Source organism: Ahaetulla prasina, chromosome 1 (genome assembly GCF_028640845.1).
Source record: "Ahaetulla prasina isolate Xishuangbanna chromosome 1, ASM2864084v1, whole genome shotgun sequence".
Lineage (NCBI taxonomy): Eukaryota > Metazoa > Chordata > Lepidosauria > Squamata > Colubridae > Ahaetulla > Ahaetulla prasina.
The window spans coordinates 340,442,878-340,468,887 of NC_080539.1; the positions used below are offsets into that span (position 1 = coordinate 340,442,878).

Genomic DNA, 26,010 nt, shown 5'->3' on the forward strand with positions numbered 1-26,010 from the left:
TAGAAACATTGGATATGTTTTGGAGAAGATTATAGAGAGACGTAATAGCTCTTTTCAGGCACTGGATGTCATGTGAAAGACAGAGAATGGTTCAGAGTTATTCCAGAAGACAGGACGAGAAAATAATGGCTTAAATTACAAGGAAGTATATTTGGTTGAATATCAGGAAAATATTTAAATTTGCTCTATAATTGACTGAATTAATTCAGTTGCCAGGGCCTAACACACTGAAGCACAGAACAAGCATATTGGTTATTGGGGCTTATATAACAGAATAAGATACAAATCAGCTAACTGCATAATAGGTAGTCCTTCCTTAAAGTCCATTTGTTTAGTGACCGTTCAACGTTATGGTGATGTTGAATAAAGAGACTTTATTACTGGTTCTCTCAAAATTCTGGCTGTTGTAGCCCTCTATGTGTCCAAAATTCGGGCCTGATCTGGCCCACCCACAAATAGGATTGCTTTTTGGCTGCCCATCTACCTGCTGCTACCAGTTGCCCCTGCTGCCCCACTGTTGCACCCACTTCATTAGGTGCCACTGCTATACTTGACAGAACCTTCTTTCACGTGGCGTTCTTTCACACTAGTGCAATGTGGGGATTATCTTGCAGCCAGCCAGGGCCTTCTTTTACAAAAGAAGCCATATGAAAGAAGGCCTTAGCTGTGTAAGATCAAAATAACCTTTCTAGCCAGTGTGTGTGTGTGTTGGCATAGCCAGAGCTATCTTTCATGGACTAGCAAAAGAAGCCCAGTGTATGAAAGAAGACCTGGCTGTTGTGTGGGCATGGCTGCAGATACAGCTGAGTGGCAGGGGCAGTTAGCACCAGGGAGTAGGTGGGCACCTAAAATGGCAGAGATGGGGTGGGGGGAGATAGGTGGGGAGGGTTCAAGAGGAGTGAACAGCCTGCGGCTCTTCTAATGCTTGTGCAGACAAAACATCCCTGTTTCTGCTGTCTGTAATCCAGAACTATGCAAAGTAATTATGCAGTTGGATTAGAAATATCCAGATTAGGCAGAGATCCAGATTCAAAGGACAAAATGTAGCATAAGAGTGCCATGGGTGAACATCTGTGCCTTTTTTTGGAAAGTGTTATATGAAGGTAAACTTAAAACATTATTGATTGATTTTTTTATAGTAAAATATTAAAACAACTAGTAAAGGATACAAGTATGGTTTGCTGAACCTGAGACTGACCACTTGGCAGTGTCAAAACTAGAACTTTAGGAAAAAGGAAAGAATGAAAGTAAAATTTGAAAAATTGAATGAAACTACAGAATATCACTTAGCAATGAAAATTGGTGTCTCGATGCTGTAGGTCAAGGACTACCTTAGTTGCAAAGAATGTATTCAGGAGATAAGGAGAAAACTTGCAGAATGATTTTGATGAATATAAAGAAGTAGTTTTAGAAGTGGGTGAAAAATGAAGCAAGAAGCTTGCAGCAGAGTGTAGCGAATTACAAATAAAAGTGATGAAATTATTTCTGATGAAACTGAAGTGGAATTGCTGGAAGGAGAATTTTGTGATGGGAATACTAATTTGTATGCAAATCGCCTTGTATGTCAAGGAATGGTATTGAAATGAATTCTGTAAATGTTAAAGCCCAAGACGGGAAATACCTGAACTAAAATATTAATATGGTTTGCTTACAAATATTTCCCTGATAAGAGTGAATGCAAAACACATAAGAGGATTGATTTTTGTTAAATGTTCTGGAAAGATGTTTGGCAAAATTCTGGTTTAAAGGACATAGAAGTGATGACTAAAGAGCGGTGTAGTGGCCTAGTGGTGAAGCCGCTCGCCTCCCACTTGGAAGGTTGGCAGATGTAGCAGATATTTGTCTCTTAGAGCACAAAGAAAAAAAAAGGGAATTGAGAGGTGATGAGTAAAATTTGTGAAGTGCCAGCATGGTTTTGTTGGGCATAGGGTATTCAGATTTCCAAAGAACATAAGCCAACTATTCTTTCGTTGATTCTTTATATTGTGTTATTCTTAGAAGATAACAATAAGTGCCATACCAAAGAGTATTGGACTTCAGTTAGAAAATCTGCGCAATGACAAAATTTTCGTCTTGTCAATTGCAATAGACCGTACTGCTTGGATCTGCACATATACTATGCCAATACATTATGATATACTAGGTACTTGGGAAGAATTCAATGTGTACAAGGACCAAGAACGGGCAACTATGGCTTTACATTACTATAAATTAATAAACAAATAACAATTTATTCACTGTGTTGCTGAGTCCTCAGAGCACATTAAGAATAAATAACATTACGGTTTAATGTGTTGTGTAAACTAGAGCATCTATTATCTTTCTAAATTCATAATTTCAGATGCTTGAAAGAAATAGCAAAATATAAATGGTGCATATGAATGAGAAGAAATTTCAGTTAGATCACTGAGATACTAGTTCTTGCATTCATTTCTTTTCATCTTACAAGATTCCTGCCAAAAGCAGGTTTCTTTACTGTGTGAATGCTTCTGTGTAATAGAGCCAAGTATAGATCTTATGCACAATTGAAGGAATAGTTTGGACGTTAAGAATTAGAAAACAGGCAATAATTCAGAAGAGATGCAAACTGAACAAATCTCTTGTGCTAATTTGTGTTCAGTATTTACTGCTGATCTGATCTGTGGAAACTTAGATTGTGTGATCTCCGAGTACAGTATTTTGATTAACATGCATTTCTTATCTCTTCATTAGTGTCTCCAGGATTATTTCAGCATGAATCTACTTTTGTGACTTACATACCAGATGACAATTACAAATACCCTGATTTGCCCATCTCAAGATACAAGGAAGAGGTTACCAATTTATTTTTAAATATAACTAAAATTACAACTGTTAGGTCTTTCTTCCCCCTGCTCCATCACTTTTCTTTGATTTCTTTTGCTTTTGTCCATTAATGATTTTTCTGATGCTGAATTAACTTTATTTTTCAGTCTTTCAAGCTTGTCTGCATAAATATAAGTTTACATTAGACTAACTGGGTTTGCTGTTCACCTTATTTTGAATGGGAAATTCACTTCCTCAGAACATAACAAGTGCAGAGCCAAAAGTGCTGGTAAATATGCCACTTACAGTAGTGGCCAAAATTGTGGAAACCTTTTGGGAAAAGTGTATCTTCTAAAGCTAGTAATAACACCACTTTTTTGGGAGTAGTACCATAAAATTATATATCAATGGAAAGATAATTTAATCAAGAATGTAATGTAATAACTTTTATGAAGGATTTGCTTTTAGAATAGCAGTTACGGTATAAAGAAGAAAAGTGAAACGTGGAAAAAACAAGATGTAAAAAATTATCACCATAGAAAAAATGAGATATACAAAAATTATCATGTCAGTTAATAGTTAGGTAATCTTTAGCATGAATTACGGCCTTACAGTGTCTTTCCATGGAGAGAACCAAGTCTTTTAGTTCTGCAGCTGTTATAATGTGAAGCCAAGATTGAATCATTGCTTCTATTAAGTGGGTTTTATTGCTGGGTTGCTTCTGACTAACAAGTTTCTTCAGTCAGTTTCATAGATTTTCAGTTGGGTTAAGGTCTGGGGTATTCCCAGGCTATTCCAGCAGTGGAATATGATTATCTTGAAACTCCCCAAAAAAGTAGTGTTATTAGCCATCAAACCTCAAAGATACACTTTTCCCAAAAGGTTTCCACAAATTTGGCCACTACTGTACTTTGCAAATTCAAGAGATGTATGTGTCCTGAAATGCTTTTCTTCAGCAGCATTGATGTGACAGTGATAATCTTTTCTTTAGTTTGGATAATGTTGCCACAGTTATTCACATTTCAGTAATATCTCAAAGAAATTAATCAGAACCATGGAGTTACTATGGAAAAAGAACTGCAGTCCTTACAATAAAGCAGCAAGGCTATTGTCTTATACTGCTTGCCAGGCATTTGACTTAAACATAACTCTCCAGTATATTGTATCCTTTTTAGTATATGTTTGTTTTAATGGAAAATGAATTTAACAATACCGTAAATGATCTTCTGCTGATTGTACTCCAGCAATTTAAGGGATGCTTCATAAATTATACGTGAAGTAAAGTAGTGTTGGTTAAAAAAGATTGGGGAATAAAAGGAAATTCATGTATAAACAAAGGTTTTATGGAATAAGGCTTAAAAGTATGGGTTTAAAAAAAACAACAGTTGGGATTTAACAATATCTGGAGATTTGCTCTTGATGAAGATGTTCTAGAGGAGAATGCTTAGCAGCTGGATCAGCAAAAGATGAGAAATGATAATTTTTTGGGGTAGGGAGCCAAATATGGTAGAAGTGGAGGAGGCTAAAAAGTGAGACAAAGCAGTTTTGGAAACTAAAATACACCAACAAGAATTTTCTACAGAGAATATAGAAAAGAGAAATTTAGAATTTTTAAGACTGAAAGAAAGTGCTAAGGCAAAAAAAGAAGGCAGAACTACAAAAATATTTTTAAGGTTTGGGTCTCTCATCCTTTTAATAACATTTCTTTTTAAATTTCAGATAGTTTCGTTGATAGAAAACCACTCAGTGGTAATTGTACATGGATCTACTGGTAGTGGCAAAAGCACACAACTTCCACAGTATGTTTTGGATCACTGTGTGCAGCACTCTATTTATTGTAACATTGTAGTTACACAGCCCAGGAGAATTGGTGCCAGCAGCATTGCAAGATGGATTAGCAAGCAGAGATCGTGGCCCTTGGGTGAACTTGTGGGCTACCAGGTAGAGCAATGTGTTATTCTGCATCACATGATATCTCTGCAGTGGAAATCACATCCAGGTTTTGCTTCCCCCCTCCTTTTAAAATTCATTCCCTGTACTGTAAGAGCCAGTTCATTTAATTTCTTTCATAGCTTCTGGGTGTACTAAAATTAGAAATGTATGTAGCTTTGTAGAGAAGACAATGGTCAAAACATAAGGTTGTATAAGAGGAACGGGAGTCTACTTTCCCATTGTTCCATCTGTAGCCTCTTTACGTCTAAATTTATGTCTAAAGAGTTATCAACTCTTGGGAGTGGGTCTTGAGATTGAAGGAGGGATGAGAAATTCAGTCTGTATAGCCTTTTGTTCATTGCACAACCACTATTATTGGATCTATGCCCTTGGTATTTTGGATGAAACCTTATGGTTGAGGTTCCTTGGATTCCTTCCACTGATAAATCCTATCCTTGACTAAAAGGTATTTTTGTAGTCTATCATTGTAAGATCCCCCCAGTTTGATGACTGAGCTCATATTTTTATATTTTCTTTGCAAATATGTTTGTATAGTTTCTTCTGAATATGTCTTTAATCAGACATTTAAAATGCTTCTGTTCCAGTGTTTTATTAATGCATTCTACATTGTTTTTGACTTCAAATTGTTATAATTTAATTTTGTTTTAAATTTTCATAAGATATTCTGGGAAATCTTCCTTTCATCTAAAGAATAGAAATCACTAAGCACCAAAATGTCTTTGACTTTATGACACTGAAGTACATTAGTACAAACCATATACACATAATTGGAATACAGGCACCAACTTAAAAGGTACATAGTGGCAGCAACTTAAACATGGATACTATTATCTACAAATGAGGGGACAATGCAATATTAATGCCCTGGGCTAATTTTAATTTTTTTTTAGAAAATTGTATCATATGATAAATTTTGTATCCTTTTATTTTTTCTCAACCATTTGTCTGTGTAATGTCTTAAAGACCATGGAATTATTTTGGCAAGTGAGATTTTTTTTTTTAAATTTGCATTTATATCCCGCCCTTCTCCGAAGACTCAGGGCGGCTTACACTATGTTAGCAATAGTCTTCATCATATTTGTATATTTATATACAAAGTCAACTTATTGTCCCCCCAACAATCTGGGTCCTCATTTTACCTACCTTATAAAGAATGGAAGGCTGAGTCAACCTTGGGCCTGGTGGGACTCGAGCCTGCAGTAATTGTAATTGCAGGCAGCTGTGTGTTAATAACAGACTGTCTTACCAGTCTGAGCCACAGAGTATTGGAGTACTTGCTGCAACCCATGCTGTTCATTCAAATAAATGTGGGGCTTCTATATAATACTTCAATATTTTAACATATAGTGGTGAGTTTATCATGGATATTTATAGTTTTCCTGATGATTTCTAAATAAACACAATATGTGTTTTATCTTTCCAACTTTCCAGGTTGGTTTAGAAAAAGTTGCAACAAAGAACACGAAGCTGATTTATATGACAACCGGTGTCCTTCTACAGAAAGTAGTTGGAGCCAAAAGTCTTTTGGAGTTCACCCATATCTTCATAGATGAAGTAAGTTGGGGAAAAGTAGAACATCACTGTAGAACTGGCCTGTTTATCTTGAATACCTCTGGTTTCTTTGGATTATGCATATGTAAAATTATATTTAATATTGTTTTTATTGGTTTTATCACATATACTTTCTATAGGTGTCTTCATGAGAGTTCTGTTAATGATATGCAGTATACAACATTTGCTTAAACAGTAAAAACATTGATGTATTAGTGTCTATGAAAATTCTCAGTCATTCAGGTTATGGTTGTCCCAAAGGTGCTTTTTCAAAAGCCAACTGGACTTTGTTTTTCCTTGAAGGTGTTTCACTTCTCATCCAAGAACTGAAGAAGCTTCTTGGATGAAAACCGAAATGCCTTCAAGAACAAAACAGAAAGTCCAGTTGCCTTTTGAAAAACCATTTTTGGGACATTAATGCCTTAGGAATAAGTTAGGACCAGAAGTGTCGCTAAGTGATGCATCACATTACCGCATATTTACTTCAGTCGTTAAGCTAATCACTGGAGCTGTGAAATGAATCACACTGTCATTAAACAAATCTGACTTCCCTAATGCTGCTTGTCAGAAGCCATCTAGGAAGGTTGCAGATTGTAATCATGTGACCGCAAGATGCTGCAACCATCATAAATGGAACTAGTTGCCAAATGCTTGATTTGCGAGCATGTGACAGTGGAGACAATCATAATCATAACTGCAAGGGTACGTTGTAATGTTTTTTTCTGTCATAACTTTGAACTGTTGTAAAATGAATCATACGTTGATTAATTGTATACATGGCTCTTACCTTTTAATTTTCTCAAGATGAGTTATATGTCTGGCATCTCTGGGTGGTTTTCAAGATAAATGGTTTATAATTGCCCTGAACCAGGGGTGAAATGCTCCCGGTTTGGACTGGATCGCACGATCCAGTAGCTGGTGGTTTCGAGAACCGGTAGCAATTGCAGTGCGAGGCTCCGCCCACCCGCCCGGCTGTTGTTACTTCCTGGTTTTAACCAGAAAGTAATGTGTTTTGTACCATCTGTACATGCGCAGAAAGGTTTTGTGCATGCGCAGGGGATGTGTGCACGCATGTGATACATGGTGCATGCACTTTCAAACTGGTAAGTAGATTTCATCCTTGCCCTGAACCCAGTTTTTTTTGAATAATCCTGGTTTAGTTTTTCACTTGAATAGTTGAGCCTGGCATGTATGCTATATCCCCTCCAAAAATTCAAAATTAAAATTTGATAACCGTTGCTGGAAGATTTTAGAACCATATTCAAAGCTTTTAAAAATTGTACAGTACTGTTGAGGCCTTAGGACATACACGTCTGGTTAAGTTCTTTCGTTTGTAACTCTTTCATTTAGGTCATTAACTATATTTTAGCAAAGCTCTTTCACTGCGTACCTTCCTCTTTTATGTAACTATTGAAAGCCTGCTGTTGTCCATCTCAGAATCCATGTGCATCTTTAGTAAACTCACTTCAAGTTGGAACTGTCTCATCTTTTAAAATAATGTTTTAGATACATGAGCGTACAGAAGACATGGATCTCTTGCTGTTGGTGATCCGTAAACTGCTGAGAACAAATTCACGATTTGTGAAGGTAACTGAGAATTTCCAGGCTTATTCAGTAATACAGTGATGCTCTACCACAGCTGTGGGGAAAAGTTCCTAAGTTTCTGTTATCAACATCTACCAATAGGATATAGGCAGCTGTTTGTAGAAAGTTTTCATTGCTTTTGATCATATACATGCATTCATTATTTTTCTTGTTCACAAAGAACACCAGTACTGGCATTCCTCACTTAACAACTGATCACTTAGCAACTGTTTAAAGTTACTATGGACTCCCCAAAAGATACAGGTAGTCCTTGACTTACAACAGTTCACTTAGTGACCATTCAAAGTTACAATGGCACTGAAAAGAATGATTTATGTCCGTTTTTCACAATTAACAACCTTTGTAGCATCCCCATGGTCATGTGATCAAAATTCAGATGCTTGGCAACTGGCTCATACTTATGACCATTGCTGTGTTCCAAGGTTATGTGATCACCTTTTGTGACCTTCTGACAAGCAAAGTCAATGGGGAAGCCAGATTCGCTTTCACTTAATTGTGGCAAGGAAAGTCATAAAATAGGTCAAAACTCACTTAAGAAATACTTAACAGAAATTTTGGGCTCAATTGTGGTTGTAAATTGAGGACTACCTCTACTGACCACCAAATTCAAAATTGTGATGTCACACACCCCTCAGTCACATGATTGCATTTGGGGTGCCCTACAACCAATCCACATTTATAGGAGTTTGCAGTGTCCTGTGCTCACATGAGCATGATTTATAATTTTTTTTTGCTGGAAATTGGCATTTACTTTTGATTTCTGGCAAAGAAACACCCAAATGCCCATTGTAAACAATGGATTTGCTTAGCAAATGCAATGTTCATTTAATAATCATGGCATTTGCTTAATGACCAGCACAAAAAATAATGTAAAACCAGTTACGTGATGACCTGCTGAACAACCGGTGTGACATTCAACTGTAATTTTAGCTTCAGTTTTGGTCATAAGTCAAATAATACCTGTACCTTATTCTTGAAATGTTTGGCTTCAGCATTGCCCTGTATTTAAGAAAGTGAATAATCTTTAGCTTAAGATAAATTCTTCACATGCCTGAATTCGTTTTCAGTCTTTTCTTCACTGCCATCTGCTACTGATGCTTAAGTTGTTCCCCAGTTGCTGAAAAGCTAAATTCAATCCTCTTAAATTTAAGAGTTGCAGCTAAGTTTATTCTGAAACAATCCCGTTGTCCCCATCCCCCCTGTATTGGGGGGCATGTTCTCATCTGTAGAGTTCAGAGGTCTGCATGGCATTAATAAGGGGGTGGCCATGGAAGTTCAGAGTGCCCCTTGTGAGCATCCATCTTTAAACATTGGCTTCTGTCCACAAAATGCTGTGACATTAACAACTTTATGGCAATGAAAACTATGCACAGTTTAGTGTGCTGTACTGATGGGTGTAAAATTACTTTCTCTCAACTGTGAAAGAAATTTAAGAGGATGGTGTTCACACTGTGCAGTGGTTCTCAATAGACATTGACAGCAGGGGTGGGCTTCAAAAATTTTAGCAAGGGGTTCTCTGCCTGTTTGCTGGGTGGGTGTGGCCTAGTCAGCCTCCTGAACCACGGCGGGAGAGGGTGTTTTTGCCCTCCCTGGGCTCTGGAAGCTTTCTTCGAGCCTCCAGGAGAGCGAAAATGGTCTCCCCAGGCTCTGGAGGCCCTCTGGAGGCTGGAAACTGACCCGTTTCCGGCCTTCCCGAATTTCCAGTAGGCCCGTTTTTCACCCTCCCCGAGCCTGCATGGGGACTCCTGGGAGGGGAGGGCGGGGCCAGCCAGGAGTGGGATTTGGGAGTTCCCCGAACTGCACAGAATCTTAGCTAGAGCTTCTCCCAAACCCCTGCGAACCCTCACAAGCCCACTCCTGACTGACAGTTGACAACCCCAGGGATACAGGTGGGTGCGAAGTAAAAATATTTCCCAGTCTGAAACGGAAGTGTTGCATCTTAACAATCTACTCAGGTTTTAGTCATCAGTCCTAAACCGAAAAATGTTTTATGACATTTTCCTATATATAAATTTGGAACTGGTTTTAGAAATATAAAAAGTTTCTTCTTCATATCAGTATCATATTTTCTCATATGTATTTCATTTTTAAATTTGAGAGATATGACTAAAATTACACATTGTATTAAGAAAATTCTATTTTATGTGATGTTGCTTATACTATAAAAGCCAAATTGAAGGGTGGTGGGAGGGATGGAGCTCAGTCACAAGCCTGCATTTTTATATTTGCATATAAAATAAAAAACTTCAGTTTTGTATGTAGGAGGTTTGAGGAATGGACCAATTTATGGATTTATTTTTATTTATTTTATTTATTAAATTGGTATTTATTCCTATCACTGTGCTCCATTCACTTAAACATTTTCCTGTTTATATGTCCAAAGTTTGATTCTTTGGATAGATTCATCCCTCCCCCTAAATCTTAGTGTGATTTATTTAATCTTGCCTTGGTAAATTTCTTAAACCAGATTTGTGGTAGATTATGGTAGATTATGATTTAATACAATAGATGAATGCATCATTAAATGTGGCCTATTTCACACCTAATATCATTTATTCAATTTCCTTAAATTTGTTAATAAAAAAGAACATTGCAGTTTTAAAATGTGAATTAGTGATTAGCAAATTGTGCATCCAAACTTGGAACTGATCATTGTATGAAGTATTATAAATTTATCAAACTAAAAGGATGAGTAAAAATAGAAATACTGCAAATTTATAGTTCTTGAGTATAGATAGAGTATGTGTATATATAATCCAAAACGGCTTGGTTCCTTCAAGTCAGTTTGACTTCTGGTGAGATTTTTTTCAGAAGTGATTTGCCTTTGTTGCCTTCCTAGAGTTGAGAAAGAGTGACTTGGCCCTATCTGGCTTTGTACCTTGTTGTAAGGCAGAACTAGAACTAATGGTTCCCCAGTTTCTAGCCTGCTGCCTTAACAACCACACCAGACAGGCTCTCAAAATACTTGATGTCAAAAAACAAAACATCCTTATGAATACCTTCTAAAATATTGTTTTTTAAGGTAATTCTGATGTCTGCAACTATTGACTGTCAAGAGTTTGCCAACTATTTTGCACTACCAGTTCGCAACAAATTGTATCCAGCCTATGTATTTCAAGTGGAAGGAAAACCTCACGCGATTGACGAATATTACTTGGATGATCTGAAGCCTGTCCTTAGTCATATTAAGGTATGGAATAACCAACTTTGATTTATCAGTCATTGGGTATCTAGAAGGCAGGCCCCTGTTGGCACACTGCTTAGAATGCAGTATTGCAGGCAAACTCTGCCTGTAGCCTGGAATTTGATCCTGACTGAGCTCAAGGTTAACTCAGCTTTCCGTCCTTCTGAGGTTGGTAAAATGAGCACCTAGATTGTTGGAGGCAATATGCTGCCATTGTAAACCACCCAGAGAATGCTGTAAAGCACTATGGGGTGGTAATTAAGTGCTATTACTATTTGTATCTAAAATATTTAAATAGCAGAGATGATTGAAATAAGAATTTTCCCAATCAGTTTTGAAATTATTATTGTTATTAGCATATGGCTTTGTTACAGTTGCCAGGAGATCACAATGCAAGTGCAGAGTAATAGTTTGGCTTGCCAAGGTACCAGCCCTGTTGTAGCACACACTTGCACCCTTCCCAAGATGCTCCACAGGAGGGCGAACTGGTTTCATACCAGAGAAAGATGCGGGCTCTTCCTGCAGCATTACTCAAGGCCCCTTCCCAGAGCTGCCTTGCAATAGGCATAGCAACCGGAAAGGTTCAGAGCCATCAGGAATCTGACTGGCTGCACAGAGCACCAACTGGTCTTGTATAAAACATGCTTTCTAATAGTTACATGGACTACATGTAACTTGCACATGAGGCAAGTGACAGGAGCTCACCCTATCACATGGCGCTAGGACTTGAAACATCGGAGCAAAGGCCATCTCCAGTGTTATTGGAGCCACTGCTCCTCCAGTTTTGAAATCATACTTGATTTAAATTTAACGAGATTCCACACCATCATACACTTTCTATGTGTCATCCACTGTTTCAGCCAGGATTTCTTGAATAAACTATAGCCATTTAAGTTGAAGAAAGAAAAAAAACCTGAATTCAATGAGCAAGATACGCTGGTTACAGATCATAATGGCTAATTTTTTTTAACTCTATTATAGGGGTTCATCTAGTATGCGCAGTTGAAATGGTGAATTATACCAGATAATTGATCAATAGTTACAAAGTTATGTGTTAGGAGTTACAGGAGGCAATGGGAGATGATGATGATTGACTCTATGCTCCAGGCAGAGAGAATAGGCTTGCAAAAACATTAAAAGAATAGAAACTCTTCAATCGGGTTTTGTCAATTATGTGTCAGCTTCAATGGATAGTGTCAGGAGGAAAGATTTAATAGTATCTGACATTTATGAAAGATTGCTGGTGATGGGTTGACAACTGTAAAAATAACCAGGATGTTCACTGGATGACCTTTTGCTGTTGGGTTAGATCTGTCAAATGTGCAGTTGCCTCAAGGGTAGATTAACTGGCTTTCTTCAACCCTGGCATCCTCGTCAATGGAAGAGGAGTTATTTTGGGTTCCTGGCTTACTTTTTCTTTTGATTATGTGGCTTTAGTCCTCATAATGTTTTTTTATCTGGCTGCTGTGTATTTCTCTACTTTTCCCCCCCTCACTGATTGGAACTGTTTCCTTAATAGCCACTTTTTCTTTCCTTAACTGAGAATGAAAACTAGGATGCTATAGATGATGGTTTGCGCTACAGCTCCAGTGCAGTTTTAAAGGGGGTTTGCTTGGAAAAGAAGGCTTCACATTTTGGCTTGATTAAATGATGGTTGTCCAATTCTATAGATTAGAAATGACATCACAGTACATTTTGGCCAGATAGGTTGGCCAAAATGTACCCAAACCTAAGTTAAAGTGCTGGTAATTTTTTTTTTTTTTTTGCATTTATATCCCGCCCTTCTCCGAAGACTCAGGGCGGCTTACATTGTGTTAAGCAATAGTCTTCATCCATTTGTATACTATATACAAAGTCAACTTATTGCCCCCCAACAATCTGGGTCCTCATTTTACCTACCTTATAAAGGATGGAAGGCTGAGTCAACCTTGGGCCTGGTGGGACTTGAACCTGCAATATTGCAAGCAGTTGCTGTTAATAATAGGCTGCATTAGCCTGTTGCACCACCAAATCAACATCAAGGTACCTTCTTTCATGCCTGGTGGACGTGCCCCGAAGCGAAAAGTACTGGATTAAGATACAGGGATGGTCACAGGATATAACAAAATGCCAAATTGAACTGAATCCAGAAACAATACTTTTGGGAATGTTTAAGACAAAATTAGATAAAAAAACAAGATACTTGATTTTGCACATTCTAATAGCGGCAAAGATTGCGTTCGCGCAATATTGGAAACTTAGTAACATACCACCAGAGAGTCTCATTATCCAAAAAGTATATGACTGTGCAGAAATGGACAGGCTTACCATAGAACTACAAGACAAAGAAGATTCAGAATACTATGCGGACTGGGAAAACTGGTACACATGGACAATCAATAGAAATAGAAAACAAAATATATATAAGGCTATTGATGATTAGATGTGTATAATGTATATTGAAATTACATGGAAGGTAGATCCGAAATATACAATAATGTCACAGCTTTGTTGAATATGTACAATTGTTATGAGAAAAAATGTAATAAAAATAAAATTTAAAAAAAATGACATCACAGTAGAACAGACAAAATGAATTCAGAAAACTTGGCTGATTATATGAATGTGCTCAGGGCCTTGAGCCTGATATTGTGAAGAGAACAGTGCAAAGCAAGTTGTGCTGGGAGTATGGTGTAACAGAGCTAAAACAAGCTTTAAAATAATTTACACGTTTTAACTACGTCCTTTGTTCCAGCAAGCCCACTAGAGATGAAATCTCCTTTCTCATGCTACCTTACCTGGTTTATTTATGCAAAATAAACCCATTTGAGAATAGAATAGAATAGAATTTTTTATTGGCCGTGTAATGGGACACACAAGGAATTTGTCTTGGTGCCTAAGCTCTCAGTGTACATAAAAGAAAAGAGGCAAGAGCATATCACATGAAGGGGCACATGAAATTATTCTGTACTCTTCTTCACTAATCTGGTATACAGGTAGTCCTCAATTTTCAGCAGTTCATTTAGTGACTGTTCAAAGGTACAACAGCACTGAAAAATGTAAACTTATCACAGTTTTTCACACGTACGACCTTTGCAACATCTCATGATCATGTGATCAAAATTCAGATGTTTGGCAACTGGTTCCTATTTATGACTGTGTCCCAGGGTCATGAGATCACCTTTTGTGATCTTTCTGACAAGCCAAGTCAGTGGGGAAGCCAGATTCACTTAACAACCAGGTTACTAACTAATCAACTGTAGTGATTCACTTAACAACTACGGCAAGAAAGGACGTAAAATGGAGCAAAACTCACTTAACAAGTGTCTCACTTAACAGCTTTGCTGGCTGAGGAATTCTGGGAATTGAAGTCCACAAGTCTTAAAGTTGCCAAGTTTGGACACCCCTGGCCTACAGTAAAATAATGGCTTATGTAGTGCAAGAATACCAGTAATGACTTTACTCCCCCTTTTTTTTTCTCCCTAGATTCCTCTTCAAGTTATTGAGGACCCACTGATACACCCAGATATGTACAAAGTTGCCATTGCTCTGATACAGTGGTTCGATGAGCTGGAGACAAAGGAAAATGGGTAAGGTATTTTCTTTTTCATATTTTCTATGAAGTGGACTGATTCTATTCTATTCTTAGAATGTTGTAGAATTTTGCAGAGAGTTGACAGATGTATACCTTGATTTTGTTTTAATATATTGTTATTAGGTGTCAAGAAGAAAGATTGTACCTTAATTTCTTGATGGGTTGGTTATTTAAAGTAATATGTCCTTGGCTTAAGAACATTCTTCTCATAACAGGAGATGGCATCTATTGAAGATTTATCTCACGTGTTTTACTTTTTAATTACTTTAAAATAAAGACAAAATTTGTGCTTCTTAAAAATCAACATATCCTGCCTATACTGATACTTGGAGTCTGGCCGAGATTAGATCACTGCTATCTATATGAAGGAGTTATCTGGTTTAATCTTGTGTGTGTTGTAGTATTAGAGTCTGTGATGGGGGGAAATCCTTGTTGACCTTGGCTGCCTCATGAAGACATTATCAATATTACTTGGACTTTGTAAGGCTATTATGGAAGTTGTAAATAATCCTGTTTTGAAATCATTTACTGATTTTGAGTACAGTATTTCTTTTCCTTTCCTTAAAGGGCTGGCATATTCGTCTCTCATCACTGTAACTGGCATAATTATATATTACTGCTATGCTAAAATAGACATTGTCAACTCTAATTAAAACATGCAGGAGATATTAATGAAAACATTACCACGAGATGTCCCAATATTTGATTTTATTCTGTTTTCTTTTCTATACTTTTTTTCAGAGTTTTGCAAAATTTTGCTCAGATTAATCAGTGTTTACATATTATTTTTTCTTAAAACATGTTCAAAATATTCTCAGTAACTATAACTATATATGAGTGAGTTGCCAAGCAATCTTGAATAAGGAAGTTGCTTTGTTAGCTGCAGGCAAGATGTTTAATATGATTCCATTTTGTAAACATGAAATGCTTGAAGAGAAATAGCAAGGAAAGCAATGTAACTGATTTTATTCCGTTGATCTGGTTTTGATATTTAAAAGTCAAAAATATGTTCAGAGTGCAAAATAGATTAAAGCAATTTAATTTAGTAAGCGTTTTGAAGCTTAGCACTTAGGGAATGGAGAAATGTAAACTATAATATATATTTTTAATTGGGACTTTTTGTACTTTAAATTGTATACAAGTTTAATTTTTAAAAAGACAAGTTTGGTACAGTGCTTTTTTAAAAAAAAACTCATTAACTATATTGTATTGCAGCAATAAAATTGATGGAAAAATTTTTGAACAGATAATTACTCTGCATCATGAAAATAGAAGATCTTTTTCAAATAAATGCTATAATAATAATAATAATAATAATAATAATAATAATAATAATAATAATAATAATAATAATAATAATAATAATATTTTAATTTGTATACCGCCCTTCTCCCGAAGGACTCAGGGCAGTTTACAGCCAAGATAAAATACAGCAACAAACACATACAATACTAAAAACAGACATTAAAAAACTTATTAAATTTGGCTCCATTTTAAAATACAATCAAACCCTATAAAATTGATAAAAATTTAAAACCCATAAAATCAGCTAAAGGATTTAAAAATTCAAGCCAGTCCTGCAAGACGGAATAAATAAGTCTTAAGTTCGCGGCGAAAGGTCCGAAGGTCAGGTAGTTGTCGAAGTCCAGGGGGAAGTTTGTTCCACAGGGTAGGAGCCCCCACAGAGAAGGCCCTTCCCCTGGGAGCCGCCAGTCGACATTGCTTGGCTGACGGCACCCTAAGGAGTCCCTCTCTGTGAGAACGCACAGGTCACTGGGAGGTACAAGATGGCAGTAGACGGTCCCGTAAGTATCCCGGTCCTAAGCCATGGAGCGCTTTAAAGGTGGTAACCAATACCTTGAAGCGCACCCGGAAGACAACAGGCAGCCAGTGCAGACTTCCCTGAACCATGCTCCTATTTCTGTTGGGTCTCTGACTTACTTTAAGTTACCAAAATAAAATACTTATTACAACACCTTCAATTAATCCCAATACTTAAAATCTTGTTTTTTTTGTTGAGAGTCTCATTCATACAAGGAAACTATATGAAAATGAACCAAATTTGGATTAAATGTGGTAATATAGAAAATAACCTCATGCTAAGTTAGACCATTTCTCCATTTAGGTAAATCTTTTACTGTATGCTCAGGTCTTCCACATAGGGTGAGACCACCTTTCTGTTCTAGTTTTCTTTGTTCTTGAATCTTTGTTCTTGAATCTCACAAAGATTCAGTTTGAGAAAATCAAGAAATAAGTTCTAACAAGAAAAGATATTATTCAATGGTGTTAGTTTGATGGTGAAAGTAGGATACAAGTCCAATAAAATTCACAGGAAGGAGTTTGGAATTTTATTTTAATAAGGCTCAAAGTACAATGCTGTTAATTTATTAGCTTGCTGTTCTGGTAACTGTAGGGGATTACCATGTAAAGCTCCCTAACAAGTGCAAATTTGACAAATTTTGAAGGAGCCGTCAATCTCTTGTTTTAAGAGGACGGTCATAGATAAAAGAATGCCTAACATGTATAAAGAATGTTGCTTAGTTAGTAGCCTATGGTTCCTCCTATTAAAAAGATCAGATGCGTATTATGAAATACAACATGGCAAGCCATTATAGAAAAAGCTCATTTAGACGTAAAAATAATCGTGAGTTTATATAAGAGTTCTTCTATTCCTCAGGCAGGGATAGGCAATCAAATGTGCCTATGGATGACTCACCACACTGCCTGCTTTTATTTTTAAAAATCATTTTAATTTACAAAAATGTTAAATGAGATGTTAACATACTGTAAAGCAAAACACCAGCTTCTAATTTCATTTTTATTTGCACAAATGTCTCTAGGCTTCACATAGATATTTCATTGAAACAGTGAGTGGATGAATCTCAGTATTGTTTTTTGGAAGCAAGACAGGATACCTTAATTGCCTAGGAGGAAAAAGAATTAAAAACAAACTGGGGTAATAGGAGGGCATGTTGGGAAAGTAGAAGGGAAAAAAACAAATGTGCAATGCATAGCATTTTGCTCTTAAGATATAGTTGATTGCCCTTGGAATCAACTTCAAAGTCATCCAAGTTTTAAATAAGAATAAAATGCTATAGGATTGCACAGTGCTATTTTGTTGATCTTATTATTACATTCGGTGCATAACTATATGTAATAAATAATATGACCTAAAACAGGTAGTCTTAAGTGCTCAAAACCTGGAGTCCCCTTTCAAAAGTTGCTCTGACTTGTAGTTTTTGAAGTGACAAAGGAGAAAAACACATGAAGCATAAATCACACTGAATGCTTTTAATTAATCAAATTAAATTTAAATTTAACCAAATTTAGTTTTCATTTGAAAACTAAATTGAATCGTTCCATTCTTTCCATTCTGCACCCTAGGGTGCCTATTAAGGGCCTAAAATAGCTTTACAAGAATTTAAAGGTGAACAGTTCATAAACTGCTTCCGAATTTTCATATGCCATTCCTCAGGATGTGCCACATAAAATTCAGTAGAAAAGTGGCTGATTTTCAGTAGCAGGTGTGGGTATTATAATGCTCCATTTTAGCCAGTTCTAACTTCTGGTGACTCCAGAGCCAAGTTGTAAGCGTTTGGGCAATATTTTTTGAAAGTGGCTTCCCATCACCTTCTTCCTAGAGCTGAGAGAAAATAATTAAGCCAGCTCACCCATCCATCTTTCATGCCTCCAGCAAAACTGGAACTCATGGCTTCCCAACTTCAAATCCATCCCAACCACTCAAGCAAATTAGCTTTTCTTTCCTATTTCTATCCTAATCTTAAAGGGACCAAAAAGGAATTAAAATATTGTCCTCCCGTTACTATTACATCATCCTGGTGATTCCATTTTTAGTGATTCCACAAAGAGGAAGAACATTACAGTAGCTATACAGTGTTTTGCAATATAAAAGATATCAACAGAACCTCATTAAAAATGCCAAGTTATATGACGTATCATAAATTATGAAAAGGATAATTCTCGCAAACGGCAAAAACATATCTGAGACAATCCAGATTATTTCAACCTTTAAGCATCACTGTAGCACACATACTAACAAAATTCTTTCAAAGCATCTTAAACAAAATCAAAGATCCAATAACCAAACAAAAACAGTAGAAAACAGAAGTCCTGTATAACATGTAGTGCAGAGGTGGGTTGCTACCGGTTCTGACCAGTTCGGGAGAACTGTTAGCGGAAATTTGGCAAACTGACCTCTGGCTGGCCACGCCCCTGAACCAGTCCCCGGTTCCCGCTTGCTCACCCTGCCCACCTGATGCTTGCTCGCTTGCCCTGCCTGCCCGGCCCAGCCACTACTTGCAGAACCTAGCCACGTACTTCTGCTCACTGCTGCTGGCAAAGTTAAGGCCAAAGAGCAAGGGCCAGTAGGTGGGTGGGGAAGGGAGGGAGAACTGGTGGAGGAGTGATACCAGTAGTGGATGGTGGACCAATGCACGCGGGGAGGGAGGAGAGCGCGCGAGAGATCGCAGCACTAGAGTTCTTCCCGTGCATTTCCCCCAGCCGGCCTGGCCTGCAAGGGAAGCACACGGGAGTTTACTCGTGAGCAACATTGGCCGGGAGAGGCAGGGAGAAAGGGCAATCGTGCTACACTAGTAAACTGAGGCTCCTAAGGGGGTGTCGAGACTCCTCGCCCACAGCATCTTCACCTGAGGGCATTGCTGGCAGCCACTTCCTGTGCCTCCCATCCCGTGCTCTTCCCGCTGCTGCTCGGCCTCCTCCATGCATGGAGGCAGGAGGTGGCGGTTTCTTTCGCTGTCTGCAAACTGCTGGCTGTGAGCAGCAGAGCGAGTAAGTCAGCGATCTGCTGGCTGCCTCTCTAAACTGCAGTTTACTTGTGAGCAAGTTTACATGTGAGCATGGGGCTCGTGAGTAAACTGCAGATTACAGGAAGCCAGCAGATTGCTGGCTTACTTGCTCAACTGGCAGAGTGCAGACTGGCAGCTCTGGGTCGTCTCTCAGCCGTTGTGTGCAGGGAAAACCTTGCAAAGCTAAAAGAAACTGGTGGGGAGAAAAAGAGGGAAGGTAGGAAGAGGGCAATTTTTTCATTGTTTTAACTCCATAGCAACATCCTTCCCAGCTACTGCTTTCTCTGCTCAGCAGCAGAGCTTTTTTTTTTTTTTTTTTGGTTAGTCCCCTTCTTCCCAGGAGAGAGAAGGTGGTGTGGGATAGTGAGGTGGGTGGGTGGGAGTGGGAGTTGTCTTAGTCTCGGCCGGTTGCTGCATCCTTGAGTCCCCTTAATTTTTTACTCCCAGAAAGTGGCTAAAAAATGCCCTCCTCCTGTTTTGTAGCCATGCACCATTTTCTGTCCTTGCCTCCTTCCTGTTTTTATTTGGTTTTCCCTCCCACCCTGAAAGGAGTTTCAAGCAAAAGGAAGCGAGGGGGGGAGAGGGGGGAAGAAGGATCCTGGAGTGGGAAGAATGAGAATGAGACCAGGTGTGTGTGTGTGTGTGTGTGTGTGTGTGTGTGTGAGAGAGAGAGAGAGAGAGAGAGAGAGAGGGAGAAAAAAGAGACAAAAAAAGAGGAACTGTGTGTGTGAGAGAGACAGCGAGAAAGAAGAAAGAAAGAAAGAGACAAAGAGAAAGAAAAAAGAGAGGAAGTGTGTGTGTGAGAGAGAGAGAAGAGAGAGAGATGAAGAGAGGAAGGGAGAAAGAGACAAGAAAGAAAGAAAAAGAAAGAGGAAAGGAGATAGATGAGAAAGAAAAAGAAAGAAGAGGAAGGAATGGGAGAGAGAGACAAAGAAAAGAGACAAAGAAAAAAAGAAAGAAAGAGGAAGGAAGGAGGAGAGAGAGAGACAAAAAGAGACCAAAGAAAGAAAGAAAGAAAGAGGAAGGAAGAGGGAGAGAGAGAGACAAAAAGAGACAAAGAAAGAAAGAAAGAGGAAGGAAGGGGGAGAGAGAGAGACAAAAAGAGACAAAGAAAGAAAGAAAGAGGAAGGAAGGGAGAGAGAGAGAAACAACAATTCTGTGCTATTATTTCTAATTGTTTTTATTTTTATTTATTTTTGTCACAACAATATACATAAGCATCACACAAAATGGTTATATAGTATATAAACATGTATATGAGGAAATATTAGGAAGCATAAATATATATGTATAAGCATAAAAAACAATAGGACAGGAACAGTAGGCACGTTTGTGCTCTTATGCACGCCCATTTGTTCTTTTATTTATCATGTGTTCATATTTTACACTGTCCCTATACCTAGAATGATTTTACTGCCTTTCTTTTGCACAGGGCTACCACATATTTTTCAGGGATTTACATGCATTCAATGTCTATAGTCCAGAGCATAAATATGTCCGTGTTTATTTTGTATATCAGGTTGCATAACTCCATCTTAATATGCTATTCCTGGTATGTGATGTTTTGTATACATACAGAGAAAGAAGCACTCTTGTGATCTTTGACTTTTAGGCTTGCTGTCAGACATCAGCCATAATACTAATTACTGTTTTGAACAATATGCAGGTTGTATTACACAAACGGCTATTTTATATGTGAAATTATGACTGAAATATTTCTGCACCTATATTGGTTCACACTGTCAGGAAGTTTCTCCTTAGTTTTAGGTTGCTTCTCTCTTTGTTCGGTTTCCATCCATTGCTTCTTGTTTTGCCTTTTTATTTATTTATTTGTCAAACACAACAGTATATATAAGTATAAGCATGAAATAACCATACGACTTGGATACAATCAAAGGGAACATTAGGACAGGAACGGTAGGCACGCTGGTGCTCTTATGCACGCCCCTTACTTTCTTAGGAATGGAATGAGGTCAATAGTAGATAGAATCTTCTGGTGCATTGGAAAATACATTGCCCCCCCCCTTCTTTCTGGCAGCCCCTTAAAAGCCTGTTGCCTATCACACTCTTGGGTAAAGCATGTGAGCCATTTCCTCCTTTCAGTGGTCCATGAAAATACATCTATAGTATGTACAATAAAGTTGAAAAAAGGTAAACAACATTTTTAGAGAACTATAGATACGTTGAGGCTGGGTGTGATAAATAATGGCTGGGAGGGGAGAAGCCAGAAGCCCCTTGATGTGAGTGACATTGAGTGGCCATGCCCATCCAGTCACATGACCATCAAGCCACACCCACAAAATAAGCCACGTCCCACAACAGGTAGTAAAACAATTTAGAACCCACCCCTGATGTAATGTAAAGGGAGTAACAGTGACAATGACAAATGGAGCAGATTGACAGAATGCATCCATGAACTTCAATTGGCAGTCAAAATACCCTGAAATGCAAACATCATTGTAACTTGGATCACATCATTAACCTAGTTTGCTAAATTAATTACCGTTAGCTGTGTTCAGACAACAAACCCAGCCATCTCTTTTGCTTGTTATAATAAGGTTATAATAAGCAAAAATAATTACTTATTAATTAATAAACAACCAAACTGAGCACCAAGTATTCCACAGTAAAATAAAGTTAGAAAACATTAAGAATCCAACAATATTACTTCAGGTCCTTCGCCTAGGAAAGCTTTCCCTTTCTCATCTCTGATGTAAGAGAAAAGGCTCATATTGCAAAAGCTTGTTACATAACTCTAGTTTATTTCAAATCAAATACTGCATAAGTGAATAAATAGCTTTTAGCTTCCCTCTCTGTATATTACCACAAGCCTAGCTTTAAGTAAATCTTTGTGAATAGATAGGTCTGGCTCAGTGGTGGTTTTCAGCCGGTTCTATCCGGTTTGGGCGAACTGGTAGCCGCGGCTGCAGGATGCTCCGCCCACCCGCCTGGACATCATCACATCCCATTTATCCATGATTTTGATGCTCTGCGCATGTGCAAAAGGCACATTTGCGAACTGGTAGCCAAGGTATGTGAATACCACCCCTGATTTGTTTACCCACTTAACTCATATTTCCTAACCATGGCGATTTCCAGAATTCAATTTCCAGAATTCTCAGTAATCTGGCTTGGGACTTCTGGGATTTGATGTCCACACATTAAAAGGCTGTTTGAGTTGGAAATGTGCTAGAAAAAGTGTGTGTCAGTCTTTAAGCATATATGTATTGATGGTCTTTGGAGGAAATATTTGCTTTAATGTAAACTAAGACAAAAACTGTGTTTCTAATATTAGGGATCGTAATTTGGAGTTTGTAACAGAACGTGGCAGTGTGCTAGTATTTTTACCAGGTGAGTTTTGTTTTGTGTAATTTTTTAATATATAGAAACTAGTTTTCTAACTTGGGGGGAAAAGTGTTAACCTTTTCTTTTGCAAATTATGTCACCTGACTCCCAGAGGCTCTGGGCAATTAACAAATTGTTTAACCATTTAAAAAAAGGGGGAAAAAACAAAAAAGAATAAAGATGTCAGATATAGCAAATCCAGATGAGAATAAAGAAAACGAAGAAAAGGGGGCTTCATTTAAACTTGCCAAACACTTAGGCTAAGAGCCAGGTCTTCAGGGTCCTTCAAAGCATTAACAGGGTGTAAAAGGTAAAGGTAAAGGTTTCCCTCACACATACATGCTGGTCGTTCCTGACTCTAGGGGGTGGTGCTCATCTCCGTTTCAAAGCCGAAGAGCCAGTGCTGTCTGAAGAGGTCTCCATGGTCATGTGCCCGGCATAACTAAATGGCAAAGGCACATGGAACGCTGTTACCTTCCCACCAAAGGTGGTCCCTATTTTTCTACTTGCATTTTTTACGTGCTTTCGAATTGCTAGGTTGGCAGAAGCTGGGACAAGTAACGGGAGTTCACCCCGTTATGCGGCACTAGGGATTCTAATCGCTGAACTGCCAACCTTTCGATCAACAAGCTCAGTGTCTGAGCCACTGCGTCCTTGGATTAACAGGGTGTAAAGGTAAAGGTTGCCTTGCACATATGTGCTAGTTGTTCCTAACTCTAGGGGCAGTGCTCATCTCTGTTTCAAAGCCGAAGAGCCAGTGCTGTCTGAAGAGGTCTCCATGGTCATGTGCCCAGCATGACTAAATGCCAAAGGCGCACGGAACGCTGTTACCTTCCCACCAAAGGTGGTCCCTATTTTTCTACTTGCATTTTTTGCGTGCTTTCGAATTGCTAGGTTGGCAGAAGCTGGGACAAGTAACGGGAGTTCACCCCGTTATGCGGCACTAGGGATTCGAATCGCTGAACTGCCAACCTTTCGATCAACAAGCTCAGTGTCTGAGCCACTGCGTCCTTGGATTAACAGGGTGAAGGCTGTTTAAATCTACCGTGATTCCAGAGGGTAGGCACTGCTACAGAGAAGACACACTTCTGGATTCCTGTTATATGGCATTTGTTAAGTGAAGGAATCTGGAATGTGCCAATCCTGCCAAATTGGATCAGCTGGGCACTATGGGAGACACTATTGGTCCCTCAAATAATCAAACACTATATCATGTAGGACTTTACAGGTAGACACCAGCACCTTGAATCACACCTGGAAGCAAACTGGCAACCAGTTCATGAAGCAAAGGTATTACATGGACTTATTGAGGCATGCCTATCACTGTGGGTGCTTTTGTATTCTGGATCCGTTGAAGCTCCTGGGTAGTTTTCAGGGGCAGCCCTCTATGGACAATACTGCAATAGTCAAGCCATGAGGTGACCAAGGCATGAGTTGACTGATGAGGGCCGTGAAATGAGTGTTACAGCAAGTAAGATTATTTCTTATTCTAAACCAGTTATCTAAAGTAACTTGGCAGTGACTTAAGCAACCTAATAAATTTTCCCTGTCTCCTGCTCCCTCTGGGATCTCTACTGTCAACTAAGTATATTCTAAAAATCTGTTAGGGTTCCTGTCCCACTTGATTTTTGCACTTTAAAACTTTTTAATTAAAAGAATAGAAAGCTGGCATGAGATAAAATAAAAAGGTAAAGGTAAAGGTTGCCGTTGCACATATGTGCTAGTCGTTCCTAACTCTAGGGGGCAGTGCTCATCTCCATTTCAAAGCCGAAGAGCCAGCGCTGTTGGAAGATGTCTCCGTGGTCATGTGGCCAGCATGACTAAACGCCAAAGGCACATGGAACGCTGTTACCTTCCCACAGAGGTCGTCCCTATTTTTTTACTTGCATTTTTAATGTGCTTTCGAATTGCTAGGTTGGCAGAAGCTGGGACAAGTAACGGGAGTTCACCCCGTTATGCGGCACTAGGGATTCTAATCGCTGAACTGCCAACCTTTCGATCAACAAGCTCAGTGTCTGAGCCACTGCGTCCTTGGATTAACAGGGTGAAGGCTGTTTAAATCTACCGTGATTCCAGAGGGTAGGCACTGCTACAGAGAAGACACACTTCTGGATTCCTGTTATATGGCATTTGTTAAGTGAAGGAATCTGGAATGTGCCAATCCTGCCAAATTGGATCAACTGGGCACTATGGGAGACACTATTGGTCCCTCAAATAATCAAACACTATATCATGTAGGACTTTATAGGTAGAAACCAGCACCTTGAATCACACCTGGAAGCAAACTGGCAACCAGTTCATGAAGCAAAGGTATTACATGGACTTATTGAGGCATGCCTATCATTGTGGGTGCTTTTGTATTCTGGATCCGTTGAAGCTTCTGGGTAGTTTTCAGGGGCAGCCCTCTATGGACAATACTGCAATAGTCAAGCCATGAGGTGACCAAGGCATGAGTTGACTGATGAGGGCCATGAAATGAGTGTTACAGCAAGTAAGATTATTTCTTATTCTAAACCAGTTATCTAAAGTAACTTGGCAGTGACTTAAGCAACCTAATAAATTTTCCCTGTCTCCTGCTCCCTCTGGGATCTCTACTGTCAACTAAGTATATTCTAAAAATCTGTTAGGGTTCCTGTCCCACTTGATTTTTGCACTTTAAAACTTTTTAATTAAAAGAATAGAAAGCTGGCATGAGATAAAATAAAAAGATAAAGGTAAAGGTTGCCCTTGCACATATGTGCTAGTTGTTCCTAACTCTAGGGGGCAGTGCTCATCTCCATTTCAAAGCCGAAAAGCCAGCGCTGTCGGAAGATGTCTCCGTGGTCATGTGGCCAGCATGACTAAACGCCAAAGGCACATGGAACGCTGTTACCTTCCCACAGAGGTCGTCCCTATTTTTTTACTTGCATTTTTAATGTGCTTTCGCACTGCTAGGTTGGCAGAAGCTGGGACAAGTAACGGGAGTTCACCCCATTATGCGGCACTAGGGATTCGAACCGCTGAACTGCCGACTTTTCGATCGACAAGCTCAGCATCCTAGCCACTGAGCCACCACATCCCATTTGAGATAAAATACCCAGCCTCTAATACCATTTTTACTTCCAAGTATGATCCAAATAGACCAAAATTTTTTTTGTAGTAAATCAAAATGAATGTGGCTACTACATTTATCTCCAGATGGTCATTGG

The 26,010-nt window shown here is 38.6% G+C and overlaps 1 protein-coding gene across 1 annotated transcript in view; it reads left to right on the plus strand.

Annotated features, from left to right (window-relative positions):
- Window positions 1–26,010, plus strand: part of TDRD9 (tudor domain containing 9) — a 107,977-nt gene that overhangs the window by 30,383 nt on the left and 51,584 nt on the right. The window contains exons 3-9 of the mRNA XM_058162816.1: window positions 2,713–2,813; window positions 4,504–4,725; window positions 6,169–6,291; window positions 7,795–7,875; window positions 10,916–11,083; window positions 14,543–14,646; window positions 22,773–22,828. Of these exons, the coding sequence (XP_058018799.1) occupies window positions 6,214–6,291; window positions 7,795–7,875; window positions 10,916–11,083; window positions 14,543–14,646; window positions 22,773–22,828 (487 nt within the window). The 5' untranslated portion in view covers window positions 2,713–2,813; window positions 4,504–4,725; window positions 6,169–6,213. The remainder of the gene's footprint in view (window positions 1–2,712; window positions 2,814–4,503; window positions 4,726–6,168; window positions 6,292–7,794; window positions 7,876–10,915; window positions 11,084–14,542; window positions 14,647–22,772; window positions 22,829–26,010) is intronic.